Source organism: Eurosta solidaginis, chromosome 1 (assembly GCF_040869045.1).
Source record: "Eurosta solidaginis isolate ZX-2024a chromosome 1, ASM4086904v1, whole genome shotgun sequence".
In the NCBI taxonomy this organism is placed as follows: Eukaryota; Metazoa; Arthropoda; class Insecta; order Diptera; family Tephritidae; genus Eurosta; species Eurosta solidaginis.
In genome coordinates this window covers 330,605,570-330,628,645 of record NC_090319.1, presented here as the reverse complement: position 1 = coordinate 330,628,645, position 23,076 = coordinate 330,605,570, and the positions used below count along the sequence as shown (strand labels likewise).

At 37.1% G+C, this 23,076-nt stretch overlaps 2 protein-coding genes across 2 annotated transcripts in view; one reads left to right on the top strand and one right to left on the bottom strand.

Annotated features, from left to right (window-relative positions):
- Positions 1-4,052: 4,052 nt before the first annotated feature.
- Positions 4,053-4,830, top strand: LOC137244316 (uncharacterized). The gene is made up of 3 exons (XM_067773162.1): positions 4,053-4,189; positions 4,265-4,574; positions 4,654-4,830. Exons 1-3 carry the CDS (start codon positions 4,053-4,055, stop codon positions 4,828-4,830), a joined length of 624 nt encoding a protein of 207 aa, XP_067629263.1.
- Positions 4,831-9,921: 5,091 nt separating this feature from the next.
- sosie overlaps positions 9,922-23,076 on the bottom strand; it is a 175,423-nt gene continuing 162,268 nt past the window's right edge. The window contains exons 3-4 of the mRNA XM_067762145.1: positions 17,001-17,174; positions 9,922-15,549 (exon numbers count right to left, since the gene is read on the bottom strand). Of these exons, the coding sequence (XP_067618246.1) occupies positions 15,458-15,549; positions 17,001-17,174 (266 nt within the window). The 3' untranslated portion in view covers positions 9,922-15,457. The remainder of the gene's footprint in view (positions 15,550-17,000; positions 17,175-23,076) is intronic.

Sequence of the window (23,076 nt, the reverse complement as noted above, 5' to 3'; positions counted from 1 at the left end):
CATAAAGCAGGAATGACTCTGCCGACTTCAAGTTCCGCACGTAAGTGGTGGGTTTAATTGGGAGTGGTGGGTTGAAGGATAGACGTGGTCATATCAAATCGTTTCCAACATGATCGGGCTAGTACTTTAATGATGCTAGTGTCCGATAAAGGACCACCACCACCTAACACTGACCTTTAAACTTGTGAGAGAGTTCCTTTATATCTAAAAGAAATGGAAGAAGGAGAAGACTAAGAAGAAGAAGGAGCGAAATTCTTGGCGATTACAATGTACACGACAATTCAGCACTACCAACTTGCCAACCGAAGGCAGGTTACAGCGATTAACAGAGCAAAAAAACAATGCGACAATTACCTAGTCCGATGCATGAACCTTGTCCACACTAGTAACAGGAAAGAGTTTATGCCTCCAGAAATCTCCATCGTGACGGCAGGACTCTTCTCTGGAGCGATCGATAGATTTATTTATTTGCAGTAAGGGGTGGAAAGGTTGGGAAAACGGGAAAGGGTTAAAGTAAAGGTAAACAAAGGGTGAAAGTGTCGGATTGCAAACGAAGTAGGATACGAAGAGAGTAGAAAAGCGAAAGAATGAAGACAGAGTAAAAAGGAATAAGAGGATGGGGAAAAGGAATGAAACAAGAAGTATAGAAGGAAGGTGAAAAGAGGATGGGGTTGACCTAAAGGTAAATAAAGGGTGAAAATATCCGAAAAATATGAAGACAAAGTAAAAAAGAATATGAAGATGAAGAAAAGGAACATGAACAAGAAGTGCAAAAATCGGGGGGAAAGTGGGAGGGGCTAAAGTTAAGGTAAATAAAGGGTGAAAATGTCGGAGTGCAAGCAAAGGAAGGAAGGAAGAGAGAGCAAGAGCAAAATAATGAAGACAAAGTAAAGAGGATGGAAAGAGGTGTAAGAGGATGAAGAAACGGAATAGAAACAAGAAGAACGACAAGACAACTGTACCTTGATATTCAAAGTTGCTGTTCTTATGGTCGTTTTATTAATATAAGATACTCTTTGATATATCGAGTAATGGGTGAAATATATCTTACCTGCAAGTTGGAAAACATCTTATTAGAGAATATTTTTCAAAAGCCTTCTATTTCAGAATTTGTTTAAAAGCGCTCTATCTCAGATTTTAGAACTTTTTCCATAAACGCCCCCGCCAATGTCAAAATGTTTTGAAATTAAGCGCAGATTTGACGTCAGAAGTCGCTATATTGGAAAGATAGTTTGATGGAGACAAAGCAATTGCACTGCTTTGCCATATTCAGTGCAATTTTTCGTTCTTGAAATGACACTGAAGATGGTACAATGCCGAAACAGTACAATTTCAATACCAAATTTTAGTAGTGATGACTGGAAATCATTCCAACATACGTAAACTCTACAACCTGTAGAAAATTAACAAAACAAAGTGGTATAGTTCTACGATTTTGTGCGGAATCCAAGCGAACCCCTCATTTTCAAAATAAATCCCGACTTTCATATCCACCTTCACGCAATGCAAAGCTCTATAGCTTCAAAGCTTCCGCAACCCAATTGTCAACCTCACCTACGCGAGGGGAATCCTGCTACAAATATGAATGTACCATACACATATTTAACAGGCGAGGCTCTGGTGAGCCTACGTTCCTCATTGAACTAGGGAGGCGGGAAGGCCTAGAAAGTTTAATGTGGTCATATAAATCGTTCCGAGATGGTCGGTCTAGTACGTTAATGATGCTTTGCTACCGGAACGTACCAGATCTATATCCGCAAAGGACCATCAACATCGATAACACTCCCCAAACTCTTCGGGCATGCTGGAATCACCAGGTGAAGTAAATAAAAAATGACAGAAGATGTATGCTATCTGAAATGGTAGGGATATATTTTCAAAGGTCAGAAGAGGGTAAAATTTGTACCCACCTCGAAAAAATAGGAGTAAAAAAATAGATACCTTGCTATGAAAGCCATTACAGAGACTGTTTTTTTTAGCATATCAGTGCCACCTAAAGTCAATGCAAAAGGGGATACAAAGGTATAGTGCGTGTGACTAATGTTACCAAGTTATTATTTACTAAAATATGTCAGGGGATATACTAGCCCCGCGGCAGTCGGCCCAGAACCAGAAGATGCTGATCCGATAGAGCCGGATTCAGATATTCTAAATTATAATCCATAACTGTAACATTCCTATTATCTTAGTGGTCTGATTTTTAGGGGAAAAAAAGTGAGCTACAAATTTTGTGTAACTATATTTAGAATTCCATTGTTTTAATCAATTGTTTACATAAATAAGGTGTAATACGATAGTTTTGGTGTCCTTGTTGTAGGAATGACAAAACCATTCATCGAATGTCTCCGTTAGCGCTGCACAGGTGAAAATCCTTAGTTGGATATGACGTGAATACAAATAGTTTGTTTTGGCAAAGACCTGTTTAAATTTTTTAAACGGTTTTATGTAGCTTGACAGGCTGGCTAGTTGGCTGACTGGCACGAATTTTGTAATTGAAATTTAAGTAACTTCCAGATAGGCTACAAGCTTCGAACTTGGAAAATAGTTCAGAACCCGATCACAATGCAATAATAAGAAAAAAATGCCGCTAGGTGGCGCAAGGATCGAGATATTCAAAAAAACCGTATTTGTGGTCCGATTTGGTCCATATTTGGAACAAATATTACATACAGTCCGGTAGAAGTGACTGCAAATTTTTTTGGAGTTGGAGAGGGACAAGCATAAAGTCTTTGGAAGGATTATGTATTGAGGACTTAGATTGCAACAAATTGTCAGGAAAGAGTCCTTGTAATAATAATGAGTCGCTAAATGAACTAAATAGAATGAGAAATAATAGGCAATTAAATAAAGACTAAAAAGTTGAAAATAAAATAATTAAAAAAATTTTTTAAGTTAAACGGTTTTATTGAAAACTATACTTACATGAAGTAATAATAATATTAAAAGCTAGAAAATAATTAGGTAGGTCCTAGGTACTAGTCATCACGCTCCTCATCAATCGAAGGGTGTTGATCAGAAAATTAAATAAAAGCGTTGGTTGCGTGAAATTTCTAAAAATGTGAGGCGTAGCATAACCTGATTAAGGTTCAGTTGGTCTTACTTATGACTATCAATAGAAGTTTGACGAGTCCAACGCTTTTATTTAATTGTCTGATCAACGCCCTTCGATTGATGAGGAGCGTGATGACTAGTACCTAGGACGTACCTAATTATTTTCTAGCTTTTAGTATTACCATATTTTACTCCTGAAAAATGCAAAAAACAACACTTTTTCAGGGACAACATTGGTGAAAAATTTTCAGAGAGCAGAATGACAGAACAAAGAAGAATTTAGAGCGAGATAATTGACGGCTTACTTCACCTGGTTATTCCACCTTGCCTTCGGGGAATGTCCTTGTCATTGTGAATTCATACAAGTGAAAAATCATTCTATTCCTCCATTGCCATATCTACCTGTCAAATAATAGCTGACAGGGAGAACGGCTGTCGCGAATGGCCAGAGAATGGAAGAAAAGTTGGTGTTTTGCTCGCGGTTATTAAATTGAAGTGCCATGAATTGCACATTTGTGTTTCAAATCAGCTTTTCTTTTAAATGTGTATACTGAAAATCAGACTACATATTTTTATTCATTTCTAAAATCAAGTTAATAGCTTAAATGTGAGCAGCGAGTTATGCAAACATTTTAAAATATGTAATAATGCAATATACCAGTCCTCTAAAAAAATGTTTGAAAAACACTATTGAGCAAATGATTTAAGTAATCGAACAGCGATTGAATAAGTGATCGAAGCTGTTTACTATTGTGAACGTTTTTATCAAACATTCGCCACTTGTATGAATACACAATGGCCTTTGTCGTTAATACAACAAAAACGACATACACATAAAAAATTTTAAATGGCACCTTGAGATATAGAAAATAAAATAAAAACTTCTGGTAACCCATTCTCTGTCGGATTTGTAACGAGAATTTGAAAATTCAATTTAGACGTGCTTCAAAAGTAGACGAAAACATTTTTTTTCATTCACGTGCAAAACCATTGATAGCAGCATGTCGTGTTTATGCCAATATTTTGTTACAACGAAAAATCGAAAGCTCATTGGACTCAGCTCGGATGGCAGTGAACTCAGTTCATTTTTCGCAACACAAAATAAGGTTGATTTAAAAAAGGAGGAGATCAAGCAAGAGTAATGAAAAAAAGAAAAATAAATTTGTATTATTTGATGTCTAATTCAAACTCTGCTTGTATTATCCAATTTTAGTTCAGTTGCCAGTAAACTAAGCGAAGAAGTCTCGGCAACAGAATTGGCAGCGGCTAAAGCAGAAATTTGGATACTCAAAAAGCATTTGAATGAAGCGCAAATATCCATTGAGAATTTGGAAAATCTTGTACGCACCATTCTGCTCAAGCAAAATGAGCTGCTGGGCGAAATGTATGAATTGAAGCAACAAAACTATGAATTACAGGATGAATGTCGCATGCAACGCGACTATCAGACGATGGAGCGCAATGCTATGATGCGTGAGATGCATGAGATCAAATCGTTGTTGGGTGATCGTACAAGGCTGCTGGTATCTATAATGCTCAAAGACATATCATAAACGAGTTCCATATGCAAAATTCATAACACTTCTACTTTATTTTTTACAGGAGGATACCGTTACACGCAATACCGAGTTGACTTCTGCCTTACAGGATGCTAACGAGAAAATCTATGTTATGGGCATGAAATTTTTAAAGTTGAAGGCATCACGTTCCTCGAAACGCCCTCCGCCAGCTACCCAACCGACTTCGGGTAGTAATACGGATCGTTCGAATTCGGGTTGATTACCAATAAAGGAGCAATTGAACGGAGACTAATAAAATTGTTCGTTATCGCACAAATGTTTATTTTTTAAATATATTTTTTATTTTAAATACCAGCTCTGAATCAGATAAACTTACTTAATTAGCGGTTATAAAGTCTAATAAGGCGCTCCAGCCGCTTATTCGCCCATTGGTAAGACCAAGAGAATTTAAATCGTTTTCCACTTTGTCATTCCATCGGAGTAGGGGCCGCCCTCTTCCTCTGCTAGCATAGACGGGTTCCGATGAGATACCTTTATTGGTCCGAGCATCATAACATGACCTAGCCTGTGTAGCCGCTGTGTCTTAATTCGCCGGACTAGGTTTGTATCGCGTAAAGCTCGTACAGCTCATCATTAAATCTTCTTTGGTACTTGCCATCTTTTTTTTCAAATACTCCAAAAGATGTTAGGTTCCATGCTTGTGCACAATATAGTAGGAGGGGAACAGTTAGTGACTTGTAGAGCATGATTGATCTTCGTTTGTAGAGAGAGGACTTTACTTTTCAATTGGATTTCATATCTGATGTTGTTGTTTATATTGATGCTGGTTCCCATACAACGAATTTCCTTATTATTTCGAAATTATGGCTGCCAATAATAACGTGTCAGCTCCTGGAGAGGATCGGGACAGGGAGAAGCACACATCTATATTGGGCGCCAGGGCATATGGGAATAGATGGGAGTGAAAAAGCGGATGAACTGGCTAAAAAGGCGCATCCCTTGAAGCTTGCTCCGTAGACGTCCCACTTAGACTGGGAGAGATTAAGCGAAGGCGAGAGTTGCACACCATCGACCAAGCCGGAAAGGCGTGGGTTCAAGCACGGAGCTGTAAAGTGTCGAAGATTATGTGTAGGTCTAACAACCTTAGATTAACAAAGTTGCTTCTATCATTAAAAAGAGAGGACTGTAGACTCATGACAGGTATTCTGACTCGACACTGCCTTCTGGCGCCACGTGCCTTTAAATTAGGCTTGGTTAGTGATAGGAGAAGTAGGAAGTGCGTGTTGGAGAAGGGAACGATCGAACACGTTCTGTGCTCATGCCCTGCGCTTACCAGGCTAAGACTCAGCTATTAGGTGTGATACAACTGTCAGATCTAGAAGCAGCAAGTGGCTTAAGTCCTACGAAGTTTCCAGTATTTGCCAAGAGACATAGGTCCTGGTTTTTGATAGGGTTTCTCAGTTTGGTATTTAAAACAAATTTCTGGTAACACTACGGACTCATTCAGTCTATGTGAGGTTCTCATGGACCGGCCAATTCAACCTATCCTAACAATAACGTGGTTGCCAGTGCGCTGACTCTTTGCTTTATGGAAACAGGTACTTCATTTTGTCCTCATTCACTATAAAACCCTTCTCATCCTCGTCTTTTTCCAGTTTAGAGTAGGTAGAGTTTATAGGCCGATTATGTCTATGTCGACAGCATTCGCCAATAATTGCACGCTCTTATGGGATATTGTTCCAGGGCGGTTAAGTCCTTCAGCTGGTACAACTTTTTCCAGCAACAAATTAAAGAAATCGCACGATAGGAGGTCACTCTGTCTTAAACCTCGTTTCGAAGAGATCGGAGAAGTCCTTCCCAATTTTGACTGAGTTTATGGTTGATTTACCAGGTCTGCAGTCGCACTTATGAGGTTAAATCAGCAGTCTGCAGAATTCCCCTTATTGTGTACTAGGCAAAGCATACGTAGGTTCCAATCGGCGAGCATGCACTCGTCCAACCATACTTTGCATAGAAGTTGTGCATGCGCCTTAGCAATTCCTCGCTGCCGTATCGGAAAAAATCTGCAGGAAATCGGTCGGATAAGCTACTAATAAATAAAAATGAACTATTAAATACTTGTCGCGATATACCGACGAGAACTATGCCGAGTTTATGCTACAATTTGCATCATGTTGTCTTAACTTTTTCCTACAAATTGGCCTGACGCCACCAACACGTTTTATGCTCTTACTCTAAACGGCATCTAGTGGCCGCCGTGGTGTGATGGTGGCGTGCTCCGCCATCCACACCAAAGATCCTGTGTTCACGCCCCGGGCAAACCAACATCAAAAATTTTAGAAACAAGTTTTTTCAATTAGAAGAAAATCTTTCTAAGCGGGGTCGCCCCTCGGCAGTGTTTGGCAAGCCACTCCGAGTACATTTCTGCCATCAAAAGCTCTCAGTGCAAACTAATCTGCCTTGCAGTTGCCGTTCGGAGTCGGCATAAAACAAATAGGTCCCGTCCCACCACTTTGTTGGAAAAATCGAGAGGAGCGCGACGCAAATTGAAATAAATCTCTTCGGAGGTTATCGCGCCTTACATTTTATTTTTATTTTTTTTCTAGTGGCATCTGCAAGGCAGATAAATTTTCGCTGAAAAGCTTTTCATGGCAAAAAACACTCCGAGTTTTTCCCAAACTACTGCTGAGGGATGACCCCGCTTAGAAAAATCTTTTCTAAACTATTTTGATGTTGCCTTTCCGGGGCTTGTGCCCCATTTTTATAAATGACTAAAATGCTGGGTAAGCCTTTTACTCCTCGGTGCGTTACTACGGAAGGCATCTTGTGGATAGCGTGAGAGCTAGTCGTCGATTTATCTGCAGAGCAGCCAAATATGTGGCTGAGCGGTTGACAGACTGACATCTATGCCGGTCTGCCTCATAGTATGGGGGAAAAATATCGGTGACCGCTAGCTACCAGCTCCCCTAATCATAAGGTATTTGTCTGTAATTCAAAGGAGCCTATCCGACGCCCGGACGCCTCGGGAAGAAACGGTGGTTTACCACAGTAAGGAGCGCTGCTTGTGGTAGAGGGTTTCTTCCCCATATTTAATATAAGACAGATGAGCTCGCCGTATCGTGCAGGTGGTCGTCCGACTAAGATGAATAATTCATATTTTAATGTTGATAAGGAGGAGGAGAGATAGAGAATAGCGCCGCAAGCTAGGGAGCCAAAAACGAGGCGTCGGAATCTGAGAGCGAAAGTAGCCGATATTGCAGAACGTGTAAGAAAGTTATTTTCCAGTACCATGCCGCTCTGAGAATTGTCCAACGCTTAGAAGCAGTCGTCGATCTAGCAAACCAAGAGAGTAAGCGCTTGGAATGGGCCGCTGAGGCAGTAGAAGTAGGTCGAAAGCATTTTAAAAGTATTATTATTTAACTTTTGGTACTACAACGGTATGAGAAGGAAGAAGCACGCCGAACCACCTGAGCAGTGTTCCTTCGTCCATTGTTTTCGTGGCCCCATACAACCCCTATTGTGAAGTAGTCTTCCTGTAATTTAGCACGCAGTCAATCCATCTTGTTATGGCTGCAAGTGGTTCAATGTACTTAAGAATTTCATTATCGCCTGTTTACAGACATTGTTGAAAGCCCCGGCAATGTCGAAGAAGACTCCTAAAGCGTACTTGTTATATTTCACTTTGTTAATAACCATCCCAAGCAGTGCCGTGTCTACCGTCTTGCCTTAGGTGTACGCATGTTGTGTTTTTTTCATCCATGTTGGACTTACATATATACACATCGATAAGCCTCTCAAAGATTTTTAAAAGAAATGATGTTAAGCTTATGTGTCCGTAGTCTTTCCGATACCCGCCTTTGGTAAGGAAACTAAAATTTTTTTGTAAAAAGTTCATGACGCAATAAAACCAGGCATGTGATCTCAGTAGTACAACAATACAAATTTGACGGCCCTCATAATCCAGTCATGAGTCTTAAAGTAGTAGGTAGGGAAAATGTTTGGTACTATTTTGCTACTTTAGCAATGCGAAAAAGAGTCAAACTCGATATATCTCACACATTGAAAACGGTAATATGAAAGAAAAGTGACAAGAAAACAGAGGAAATAGGAAGAAAAAGTAGAGGAACCTGAAGGTAAGTGGGAAAAGTAAAAGTAAGTAAAAAGAGACCAAGAGGAAGAGGGAAAGTAAGAGTAAATGTAAGAAAGGGTAATGGTTTGAGAGAATTTAGTAAATAGAGGTTTACATTCAGAGTAAGGATAATATAAGGATAAGATTAAGAGTAATAAGGATAGTTAGGCTTGGATAAGAGCAGCAGCAGGAAGAGTAAGAGGAAAAACGGGAAGAATTACCGAAGAATGAAAGGTAAAGTAGAAAATGCAGAGTGTATAGGAAGTAAGACAGGATGAAAAAAGTTATCCAGAGGAGAGGCAGGTAGATGGATAGAGAAATTCATAACCATGTCTGTCGGGTTTGATCATATGGCTATTTCATGGTTTTCTAACCATTTCCAGGGTCAACCAGACCTGTTTAAAATAAAGTTTTGATAGGCCACTTATTTCTTTTTTTGCCATCAATGAATTTCTATAAGCTTTGATCTTTTGAAGCATCGTTGCTGTAAAACCTCTGCCGCTTTATATTTTTACGACAGCCACCATTTTCTGCTCAATGAATCTACCTTTAAACGCTTCGTTCGCATATATAAATGTTGGGTCTCGGAACAGTGTACCGCCGATCTTTAGCTTTCGTATTACAAACCTCACAGATACTCTTCCGCGATTTCATGACTTTGTTCCAGGTCGTCAATTATCTAACTGACGTCAAAGGTCTGTTTCCATATTGCTTAGTTGTAGGCAATGGGATACTCTGAAGATCCAGCTATTCAGTTCCGTTGATTAAAACTTTTCCATTTGCAGTCAGTAAAAGAAAATAAACCCTCCCACAAAAGGAAATACAGACCCGAAGGCGTTGTTTTTCTGCGCGTTACTTCATACTCCAGAAAGGCATTAACGTAATATTTTTTTATAATACTAAAAAATCAAAGCTGCAGATCAAGAAGTTACACTTACAATTATGAGGCGAAGAAATGCGACTCCATTTTGTAATAATGACTTCAACTGTCTGGTTTTATTGCGCCATGAAAAAGCCTAACATTTTTTTGGGGCTGCTGATAGATGTTCGTTAATGAAGCAAGTGGCCCTTTGTGAACAGGAATAGTTAATTATATCATAAAAAAAAAATTGTAATTCCACTAAGATTCTGTGTGAAATTACATATATTTAACGTAAATATAACACATTTTTGTAGCGTTTTGGATTTTTATTGAAAATAAGGTACGAAAGGGTGATCACATACATATAAACTTAAGACACTGATGAACATAATCTAGAGCGGTCGGTTAAAATATTTATTATTTCCAAAATTTTTTAATTCTTAAGAATGCATTTACATATGTGAATGTATACTTATATTAGAATATAAAGCGAATATCGGATAAGTATGTCAGTATGTACATATATAAATTTTTGTGTGATTGTATTAAATTAACATTACTTTTATTAAATGTTAAGTTTATGTTGAATGCCCTTACATCTAATAATATGTAGATATGGATTTTTGTATTTCTGTATAAGGTACAAATTGTAGATTTAATTCGACACATTTAGTTCATAATAAGTATGTATTAGGGCGTGCCAAAAAGAAAAATAATTACTTTTTTCCTTTTGTATAATGAATATATTGTTCAGTGCATCCAAAAAGAGAGGCTGTAAAAATTTTAGCTTTTAATTTGAATGTGTAGAGGTGCCTCATCGCGACTTTGGAGTTTTTTCATACAAATCGAATAGGGAGCTTTCAAGTTTTTATAAACCGCTAAACATTAAGATTAAAAACTATATAATATTTTCACTACACCAAGAGAAAAAAAAATATTATTTTTTGCACACCCTAATATGTATGTATTCTAATTTTACAATTTTTTTCAGTGCGATCTTTAACATTAAACAAGTGAATGAGAGACCAAAGTGATGACAACGACATGACCAAAATTCCGAGTGCATTGCAGTTTTATTTAAATTTACATTGAAATCTTGTTTTTTTTTCGACTTTTTATAGTACCAAATAATGTTGTCAATCTCTGTGACCAGGCAAATGAACTGGGCGGTGGTACTTTGTTATGGGATGTACAAAATAGCCAATTATTTGAGTAAATATATATATTACAGTTGGGTGTACAACACATTCTCCCCATTAAAAATCCCGAAATACAAAATCGGGAAACGACCAAATCCCAACAGTACATAATCCCGACACGACCAAATACCTACCATTCATAATCCCGACAACATCTAAATTAGGAAATTATATATGATGTCATAAAAAAGACACATCTTCGGTATTGTTCTACTATTTTAAACATCTCTACACAATAACACTTACCAGATCTAACACCAACTACGCAATCCACAGTATTTTTGCGCAGAACACCTTTCTGCGTTGACGGCCTTCGCCCGCGCTTCAAAAAAAAAAAAACAAGTAATAAATATTAGTCTACCAAACTCCGGCTACGCGAACTACAGTATTTCTGCGTAGAAGGCCTTTCGGCAAAGGCCGCCTTCGCCCGGGCCAAAAAAAAAAAAAAAAATAGCTCTTAGCCAATCCAACACCAACTACGCAGTATTCCTGCTCAGAATACCGAAATTTTAGTAAATTTTTCTGGATTGTGTGTTGTCGAGATTTGGAGCTGTCGGGCTTTTGCATAGTCCGGATATTGTCTTGTTGGGACTTAGTTATGTCGGGATTTTGTTTTGCCTGGATGTTGTCTTGTCGGGATTTTTAAAAATTGTCGGAATAATGGGGGGCACCTATTACAGTTCGATATAACAGTTCTATATTTTCGATATAATTATTACATATATTTATATAATGGGATGAGGCACGTTAGTTCGTTATATCGAGCCCTAACCTTAAGAACACTCAAACAATATAATACATCCATATACTCCTCTGTTGAATTTACTTTAACCTGCTCCTCTCCTTCCCTCTATTTTCATCCCTTTTCCTTCAGTACTCCTACGCTCTCTCCTGAATCCGATGCTTTTACAAGTCTATCTACCCTGTCCTCACTCTTCCTATTAAGTCATACTTAATTGATGCTATGGTCTGCGTGGACAAAAAGTCTTTCTATGAGAAACTGCAAAATATATACTCTGACTTGCAAAGAAGTGGTGGGTAAACGGCTTCGCTAAGTCATTTCCGGTGAACCCCGGTTTCAATATAAGTACATCATTCAACTCTTGCAGAAGAGGAAGTAGATTTCTCGGGGAGACAAGAATCATTTTGGCCCAATTAATGTATACCGTAACCGGTTAAACTCTTACTTGTCTATTCGTAATGTATGCCTTAAATGCGATATGTTCTCACGTGATGCCAACCATTTTTTCAATTGTAATGTGGAACACCTCGCCCTCTAACAGCAGCATCCCTATTATCCAACCCTGTTGCAACTGCTAGTTTCCTTATACTCCCGTTTGAGAACTTTGATGACAATTTGTGAGTGGTCGCACCTATTGAATGGGGCGAAGCACTGCTAACACATTAACGAGGGATCTTTCCCATCGGGTTGAAGTTCATTGACTACGCAGCGGTTCGATATATGGTAAAAGATACATCAAGCTACTTGGCTGTTACATCATCGGCAGGCATAGCATCACCAATTCGGATCTACCTCTTGTGACAGGCAAGATGTCCACCTGCAAATAAGAAAGTGCCGGAAGTGCACCAAGAGTAGGTGTTCACGAAATGATTACTCTACTCGGCTTCCATGCTTCTTAGTGTTAGCAATCCTCAACCGGACGATGAAATTGGGGTATTTATCGACCAGCATTTGTTTCGATTCCAATGCAGCTTTTGAAAACGCGAACGGAAGTTGCCTTATAATCGCTTTGTCTGAATTGAAGTTTGAAACGCTTTTTAAAATGGCGATGAGCAACATCAATGTTTCGGACATGTTGGCCTTCATTACGTGCGATTGCTTTACCCTGATTCTGAAGGAGATAATTCTACCAGCGGATCTAAACCATGACCGTTTCTGCAATCTGTTATAGGAACGTACAGTTGCTGGCGTATTATGATTACAAACGCTTCGCTTCCCTGGCTTGTATAAAGTGTTGAAATAAGTAGGTAATGCGCTGAACGAGGCAAGACCAAGTACTTGCTGTCATCAAAAAATTAACTGGAGGATTTGGCACTTTCTCTTGTCAGCAAGCGCTACTTTGGTATGAGTACACACAGTTGAAAAATAAAGTCCTGACTCAAAGAACAAAAATCACGCTCTATAATTCGCTTATGCTGATGTATGGCGCGGAGTCATTGGTACAGTGCAGAGAGTAGATGGTTGTTGGAGTATTCTAGAAAAGATTTATTATCCCATCCGTGAGGAAAGCGGTATGTATTGAAAAAATATTGATGATGGGCTGATGAACTTTACGCAGATATGTGTATAGTGGGTCAAACAAAAGCTCAACGGCTTCTCTGGCTCATGTTGACATGAAACAAGACGGATCAAAAGGTATTCCTTAGGCAAGATGGAGGAATACTTGAACTTCCTGGGCGTCAGTTATTCTGAAATAGGAATAGCTGGCGCGACTTATTACGCGATGGCCAAAATTGTCAAGTGGGATAAGCGTCAATTAATGATGTCTTCAAAAATCTTATTTGCTTCAGACCATTTTGCTGTTAGGACTCTACATGTAATTACGCAGCTATTAAATAACGGTACAACTACTTATGCTATAAACTTGTTCAATATGAATATTGGGTAAATATTTCCCATGCAATCAAGTAAAATTATCGATTTATTCTAATGTTTGTTGATATGTTTTATGTTAATAATCGAGTATGATGATTAAGCTTTCCAATAACATTTTTTTTTTTTTACTACATCTAAAGCTACATATGGGGTATTCCATCCCATTTCGACCAATTTTGAACCCGACCCCTTTAGAATTGGCTGAAAGTTTTTCTTCTTTTTCTAGCTTACGAAAGACGTTTTTCAGAAGTTTCTCAAATTTTTTCATCCATCTCAAAAAAAGTAATGAATTAAAAAAAAACACCTATAATCGAAAAATCTCGTAAAAATGAAAAATTACAAAACAAAAACTTTAAAAATTTTTTTGAATTTTTCCCGAAAAGTACATTTAAAAATACATTAAAAAAAAAAAAAAGATCCAAAACGGTCAATTTTTGAAAAAGTTATAGCATTTTGAAAACAAAAACGGTGTTTTTTTAAAAATTCATAACTTTTTTTGAGTTGGATGAAAAAATTTGAAAAACTTCTGAAAAAAGTCTTTCGTAAGCTAGAAAAAGAAGAAAAACTTTCAGCCAATTCTAAAGGGGTCGGGTTCAAAATTGGTCGAAATGGGATGGAATACCCCATATACATCCATTAATTTATGTAATCTAGCAAACTGTACTTCTGAGCAAATCCTTATTCTAATTTAAACGAAAACTCTTCAGAAATTCGTTATAGCAAAATGCTGAATTTGCAAAATAAAAAAATTTTAACTGTAATAGAGTAGGGGGATTCGCTTTGTCTTGCACGGATTGCACGGAATGCATGGTTTGCACGAACTGTACAGTTACAGAAAAAAAATACATGCAAAAAAATATATGCAGTGGGTGCAATTTATGTTATGCTCACACCTATGTATATTTTCGTGCAACGAATGATAGGAAATCAGCATCAACCCTGCTTCAATGGTATTCCTCTCAATTCGCTCATTTCACTCACGAAAAGATTGAGCCATGATACAAAAGTAGGTAGGTCCACTCAAAATTGTTTGACGTATTTGGAGATTTTTGAAGTTCCATAATGTTTGTTGTTTTGCCAGAAGCGTTGCCATGCTGTTACTGTTTAAGGCGAAATTGTGGTTTTGTCGAGATGGAAATTTCCGTTAGGATGAAAACGTAATGGTCATCTCAGACAATAATAATATGCTTTAGCTAGATTTATGTGCATACGTATCGATTGAGAATACAGTAAAACATGCAATTTTATTGAAAAATAGTGGATAATGACTCATGCATTGGTTAATGGCTCATATCTTTATGGCAGCTTGAACCTTAGACAGAAAAAAAGTTACACGAAAAATCCTAATTGCGGTGTCGGTTTATAAAGACCTCCTTTGAGTAAGCAATTGACAAACGTGCATGTTTTGTCAAAATGTTCTGAGCAAAGGTACGGACACTTAAGAAGGCTATACTCCCTTGCTTTGCATCGATCCATGTTTTTTCACCAAAACAATTTTCGGGAGCTCGAAAAACTTATTAAAAACGTTCTTTTCTAGGCTGATATTTCGTATTAAAATATTTCCAAGACATGGGGCTCATTTTTTTTCTTCTTTATTTAAAATAACTAAGAAAGTAATTTAGTCATATTCGTTAATATGAAATCCATCAAAATTAGAAAAATTCGTAACATTTTTCAATCTGGTAGCTTGTTTTTGGTGAAATTGTCATTGTCCCCGCAAAAGTCAAGTGGCTAACATCACACTAAATGGAACTACCTTTATTTTTTGTATCATGGATTGAACAACCTTTTTTTATTTTTTTCGTATTTTGTTATTTTAGGTGCCAATTTTTTGACACTTCGTAGTGATGCATGCAATAACATCGCATTGGAGTGCTCTCGTAGTCTTGCATATTTTGTCTAAACAATGCGTGCAATCCGTGCACCTTTCAAGAAAAAACGAGCCTCCCTAGTGTGTTATGTAAATACTATGTAGATATTAAATTATTTAAACACAAAGTTGCAATGAAAATACTTCTACAACTTTTCTATTCACTGAATGAACCGATTATAAATCAAGTCGACTGCTGTTGAACCATTTTAGAAATGCGTCTTCATGCGTGCAAAAACAAAGAACGGCGTCATTGTTGAGATCAGCGATAATAAAAAATTTGAAATCGTTTGTTGTGAAGCTGTAAATAAAATTTAGTAAATTAGGTATGCATTATACAGTTATTACAAAAGACACCCTGCAAAAAATTGTGCGAATTCTGCCTAAAAAGAGTGATCTGCGATTGATCTCTTTTGTCTACAGTGGGGTATATTTGATTCTCTCTAGTCTTTTTTGGGCACAGTTGTGATTTATCAGTTGAAAATATATGTAGTCAACATTGTGAATTCATACAAGAGAAGAATCTTTCTATTCTTCCATTGCCATACCGACGATGAAATTAATATTCAGGTGTTCTCATCCCGTTGACGTTTTCCCTTATTCTGACAAGTTCGGCATGCATAGTTTAGAGGGTTGTCTATCATACAGAACTGCCTTTGAGTTATACTACGATCGTAGTAGATTTTACTATACGTTTAGAAGTATTATAACTATATAAGCCGTTACTAGAATTGTTTAGCCAAAAAGAGTAACGGAACTTTGTATTCTCTAACAAAATATACATAGACAAAATTTTGCAGAAAACTTATTTATTTGAAGAATTTGTACGAAAAATTAAGCAATCCAAATTTATTACTTTTGAAATACACGTAAATACTGGCATTTAGGGCTGCCGAAAAAGTGAGGTTATGTTGTTGACATCACCTTTATTATTACATCATGGCCATACCAACCTGTCAAATAAAGCTGATAGGGAGAATGGCTGTGGCGAATGGCCAGATAATGTTTTTTGCTCGCGGTTATTAAATTGAACCACCTATAAATGTTATTGGGATTATACATCCCAGGATAACGGTAAGGATTCCGGTATGCCACACATCTTATATTTTAGGCATATTACAGTATTTGCTGTCGTAATGATGAAAACTCGACCTGATTTCGAAAAAAAAAAACTCAGGGGTGAAAGGGTTAAGTAATCGAACAGCGATTGAACAGGTGATCGAGGCTGTTTACTATTGTGAATGTTTTTGTCAAACATTCGCCACTTGTATGAATTCACAATGGCAGCCAATTTCAAGAAACAATAAAAAAACCGCAACAAAACGGGTAAAATAAAAACAAGATTCTGTGGAATTGAAACGAATTATTTAAAAAATTCGAGTTTTAAACAATTATAAGATCAGTAGGAGTTCCCGTACGGGTAGAAAAAAGACTTGTTCGATAGTGTTTTGTAGGGGCGCATAAAGGACCCGTGCGACAGTATCCGTTCGCGAACAAAAAAGACTTACCCGATAGTGCCCGTAAGAGTACTAAGAGAATCTGTCCCACAATACCCGTAGCTGTACAAAGAGGAACAGTCCGACACTACTTGTCAGTCAAACCAATTGGTCTCTCTATAAGACATGCTCAAAACAAAAGGGATCAAGCCAATCCACATAAAGGGATCAAAACTGGCTATATTCGCATATTATTTTGCGACTCATCACGGACTCATCCTAGAATATTCGCATTTTTTGCAGGGCACAAACTCACCACCACTACAAATATCACGTAAAGCATCTTCAAAATATCCGCTATCATTGTCGCAGAGACAAATTTTAGTTTTTGAAATAAATTTAGCTACACCAATTGTACGATTGACACTCTCAAATTGACAAACCAAACCATCTTCACATTCATTGCTGCTGTTGCATTTGTGACGTAAACCTGAAAATTAATGAGAACCAAGCATATTAAACAAGATAAAATTATAAAATTTGAGATACTTAAAATATTTATTAAAATATATCAGAAAAAAATTTAAATTTATGTTCTAGACCCATGTTCAAGTAATAATTTTTACACCGAAATTAGTGACGGTAATAATCCAGAACAGGGGTCGACTGCTAAAACGCGTCCAAAAATATCGGGAGAGGTATCAAACGAGGCGTCTTGACATCACTATTAATAATCCGAAGGCGGAAAATAAAAATTTTAGCTCGATAAAAGGTTAACAAAAAAATTAAAAAATTACTCCGGGTCCCTCCGAAAGCGGGGTGGGATAAATAGTATTTTTTCGGGGTGGAATCAAAATTAAATCCGTGCAAAATCCCATTATACAGCAAATTTTTTTCAGTGCACAGCAACATTACAACAACCACATGAAAATTGCCAATTTCAACTGTAAATATTCCGGACAGACATACAATGTTCTTGTCCACCATCGGATTATTGTTGTCGATGTCAATACTCGTCTTTTGACACTACTACCGATATTTTTGGACGCGAATTAGCAGTCGACCCCTTTTCTAGACTTTTACCTGAATGACGCTTCTAAAATTAACAAATCGGGTAAGCTGTCCTTGAATTAACAGTCATCGATCGCATTCAACCAAGTTTCTTGTCAAGAGAACAAATTTGTGAATTATTTCAACGGAAGAAAAACTGTTGGTCTCAAGGTAACGATATGAGGTGACGATGATACATGTATTCTCAATAAACGCGATTTTTGATGTAAAAACATCCTTGCTCACAATATGGAGGAATCCTGAATGTAAGCGTAAGATGTAACTGTAAGCGCAAGCGTAGGACTAGTCTTTGTAAGAAGTATAACATATGGGGGATGCACGTAATGCGTAATGTGTAATATTGGCATATGTAATGTTTGGTAACTAGAGAATGTGTAAGCATATGTATAAATCACACATTATACATTTGCTGGTATATGGTCTATGTACTGTATGTATAAGTGCAGGTGTAGTGTGTGGTATTGGTATGCAGTGTGGAGTAATAAAGAACGTAAGTAAAGTCACTGCATTGCAGCGTAATATGGGATAGACTGGGTTCGTCCCCATACAAAAAAAAATTACAAATGTCCGCCCCTAAATTTAAAATATGTATGTTGAGAGGGTTTCGGAAAAATTTTTATTTTTTTTTGATCCTTCGAAATATAGCCGAAAAGGGTTTTTTGTTGTAACTTAGTTATTTGACGTCCGATTTTTAAAATTGATATGTCATTATTTTGGCCTTGAGGAGCTTCACTTTTCTTTCTAATGTCCTTTGAAGCTACGTCGTTTTCACATGATTAGTTCAGCTAACAAAAGTGTACCCCCCACCCTAAAGTATCATTTTTCCTTACCAAACGAAAGTACTTAAAAATTCAAGAAAATGTTGCTTTCAAGCCATATTACTAAATTAATAATAAACAAAGAAGTTATAGCACTTTCAATATTTATTGCAACTGTTATTTTACCTGATTCTTATTATACTTATACTTGAAACTCATGACATTTTTGGAGGATTAAATAATTGGAAGTTAAATAACCAAGTTACAACGGAAAAACATTTACGGCTGTATTTCGGAGGATCAACAAAAACATTTTTTCCGAAACCCTCTCAACATAATCTTAAATTTCGGGGCGGACATTAGCAACTTTTTTTTCGACTCAGTCTAATATGGGAGATAGGTGTAACCCTAGAATTTGTTTGTACAATATGGGTATCAAAAGAAAGGTGTTAATGAGTATTTTAAAACGGAGTAATCCTTAGTTCCATAGGTGGACGCCGTTTCGAGATATCGCCATAAAGGTGGACCAGGGGTGACTCTAGAATTCGTTTGTGCAATATGGGTATCAAACGAAAGGAGTTAATGAGTATTTTAAAAGGGAGTGGGCCTTAGTTCTATAGGTGGACGCCTTTTAGGGGTATCGCAATAAAGGTGGACCAGGGGTGACTCTAGACTTTGTTTGTACGATATGGGTATCAAATGAAAGGTGTTAATGAGTATTTTTAAAAGGGAGTGGGCCTTCGTTCTATAGGTGTTCGCCTCTTCGAGATATCGCTATAAAGGTGGACCAGGAGTGACTTTAGAATATGTTTGTACGATATGGGTATCAAATGAAAGGTGTAAATGAGTATTTTAAAAGGGCGTGGGGCTTAGTTCTATAGGTGGACGCCTTTTCGAGATATCGCCATAAAGGTGGACCGGGGGTGACTCTAGAATGAGTTTGTACGATATGGGTATCAAATTAAAGGTATTAATGAGAGTTTTAAAAGGGAGTGGTGGTAGTTGTATATGTGAAAGCGTTTTCCAGATATCGACCAAAATGTGGACCAGGGTGACCCAGAACATCATCTGTTGGATACCGCTAATTTGTTTATGTATGTAATACCTGCCAAGATTTTAAGGGATTTTTATTTCGCCCTGCAGAACTTTTTCATTTTCTTCTACTTAATATGGTAGGTGTCACAACCATTTTATAAAGTTTTTTCTAAAGTTATATTTCGCCTCAATAAAACAATCCAATTACCTTACCATGTTTAATCCCTTTTTTCGTATTTGGTATAGAATTATGGCATTTTTATCATTTTTCGAAATTTTCGATATGGAAAAAGTGGGCGTGGTCATAGTCGGATTTCGTTCATTTTTCATACCAAGATAAAGTGAGTTCAAGTAAGCACGTGAACTAAGTGCATTAAAGATATGTCGATTTTTGCTCAAGTTATCGTGTTAACGGCCATGCGGAAAGACAGACGGAAGACTGTGTATAAAAACTGGGCGTGACATCAACCGATTTCGCCCATTTTCACAGAAAACAGTTAACGTCATAAAATCTATGCCCCTACCAAATTTTAAAAGGATTGGTTAATTTTTGTTCAACTTATGGCGTTAAAAGTATCGTAGACAAATTAAATGAAAAAGGGCGGAGCCACGCCCATTTTGAAATTTTCTTTTATTTTTGTATTTTGTTGCATCATATCATTACTGGAGTTGAAAGTTGACATAATTTACTTATATACTGTAAGGATATTAACCTTTCTTTTAAAATTTGAATAAAAAAATTTTTTTTTTAAAAAGTGGACGTGGTCGTTCTCCGATTTTGCTAATTTTTATTAAGCAGACATATAGTAATAAGAGTAACGTTCCTGCCAAATTTCGTCATGATATCTTCAACGACTGCCAAATTACAGCTTGCAAAATTTTAAATTACCTTCTTTTAAAAGTGGGCGGTGACACGCCCATTGTCCAAAATTTTACTAGTTTTCTATTCTGCGGCATAAGTTCAACTTATCTACCAAGTTTCGTCGCTTTATCTGTCTTTTGTAATGAATTATCGCACTTTTTCGGTTTTTCGAAATTTTCGATATCGAAAAAGTGGGCGTGGTTATAGTCCGATACCGTTCATTTTAAATAGCGATCTGAGATGAGTGCTCAGGAACCTACATACCAAATTTCATCAAGATACCTCAAAATTTACTCAAGTTATCGTGTTAACGGACGGACGGACGGACGGACGGACGGACATGGCTCAATCAAATTTTTTTTCGATCCTGATTATTTTGATATATGAAGTCTATATCTATCTCGATTCCTTTATATATGTACAACCAACCGTTATCCAATCAAACTTAATATACTCTGTGAGCTCTGCTCAACTGGGTATAATAACATAAAATAGAATAAAGTAAAATAAAATAAAATTAAATAAATCAGTATTTATCTCATTCTTGGCCGTTAGTATTTAGAATAACTAAAATTTTTGGTTGAGCTCAAGGCCGTGTTTTCTTAAATAAAACACTTGGATGTGTATTTTATTTGGGTTTTTATTTTTCAATATTTCGACTTCAGTCTGAAGTCATCCTCAGGAATCTTAAGCTGCGGCCTTGAGCTCAACCAACCAAAAAGAAGAATCAGAAGAAAATAAAGTAAAATAAAATTATATTAAAAAAAATAAAAAAAATGTGTAGGGAATATAAAAGGAGCACCACGCAAATTAGAAGGGAAGCTCGGCCGTAATCTCCTATATAAATATATTGATTTCGTTGTCGAAAATGTACCTATCTGAAACATGTCCAAGAAACCAACGCCGTTTGCAAATTTTCTCTAATATCAATAGTAAGAGTAGCGGTATCAAGCAATATGAGCCTGCCTCGCTAATTAAATACACATGTATCTATTTGTTATCGAAAAGTTATCGACTTCTCATCGCAGTGTTACCAGTTTTTTATCGGCATGTTATTGATTTGTTAACGCCGAATCTTTGGCATGTTATGCTACACATTCCTATAAAACTTTGTTTTAAACCGATGACAAATGTATAACCCTTCTATGACAAGCCGATAACTCATAAATAACATGCCGATTACAAATCGATACGTCGATGATAATTATTCGTTATCGATAATAAGCCGATTACAAAATCAAATGAGTTGTTACCAAATAAGTAGCCGACCAAACTATTTTCAAAAAGCCTGGAATTACTTGTTTCTGGTAAAGTTTCACCTGTTGTGGATTAACTTCAACCCCTGTTAGTTTCCAGATGTACACATGTATGTTCAACTGCTTGATATGGCGATGTCCTAGGCGGTAGAAATTGTCCCGCGCCTCATTACTAGTTTCGAACTAGAGAAAATCTAGTGCGATAGTAACTGGATTTGCGCTAATTCTAAAATGGACAGTTTTAGGTTTTATGTTTCATATTTAACATATAGGCTACCTACAAAAAAAAAAAAGTACTACTAGCTTTAACGAGCTGCTACTATGATCCCAGCAGGTTTGCTTGTCGTAAGAGGCGACTAAATTACCAAATTGATTCAAGGAGTTGTGTAGCGTAACCCTCTCAAGGGTTGCCAGGGCAATATATAGCTTCTCCAAACCAATTGTCAACCTCACCTACCTGTGGTGAATCCTGCCAAGTCTCTTGCGATTCCGAACTCCTGCTGGATCTAGGGGGTAGGGGGCGGGATGGTCTAGAAGGTTGAATGTGGTCATACCAAATCGTTCCCGAGATGGTCGGGCTAGTACCTTTATGGTGCTTGTTACCGGAAAATACCGGATTGCATCCGGTAAAAGACCATCAACATCGATAACAACAACAGCTTCGACTACGAGTATGCCTTCTTTCTCTTCACTTTAAAGCCTTTCTCACTGATATTTCCCCACAGGTTCGGACCTTAAGAAAAGGCTGATAAAATAGTACTAGAAACAACATGTAGAATTTCTCTCCGGTTTGGTAACAACGACATAGCCCCAACAAAAGAACTAGATCTAAGCTGCAAACTTTTACACTAGTTCGAAGCTTTCGAATTGGTAACAAAAAACCAACTAGTTCTAAAGTGGAAACTTCTATCAAATTCGGAACTTTAGCAAAGGTAATGCATTGGGAATTTCCACCGCCTAGGACATCGCCATGTTAAACTCGATATTTGAAAGTATGTAAAATGGATAGAAGGCGATCTAAGGTGCAGTGAGATAACTCCCAAATGCAATAACTCCCAACAAAAAAATGAAATAACTCCCAACTGCAATAACTCCCAACAAAAAAATGAAATAACTCCCAAATATTTTCCATACAAATTGGGACTTATTTCATAATGAAATAGCTCCCAATTCATTGGGACTTATTTCATAATGTTTGCTGGTAATTATTTCATAATGAAATAACTCCCAAATGAAATAATCCTCAATAAAATTTCCTTGGGAGTTATTTCATTTTCTTAAAAATACAATTTTATCAAACTTTGACGTTCTTCTAACAGTTTCTATGGGTCGGCTATACATTAAGGGACCAATTGGTTTTATTCGCAAACCAAAGAGGTTTGAACTTTAAAATTTTGCACATAGGTTCTC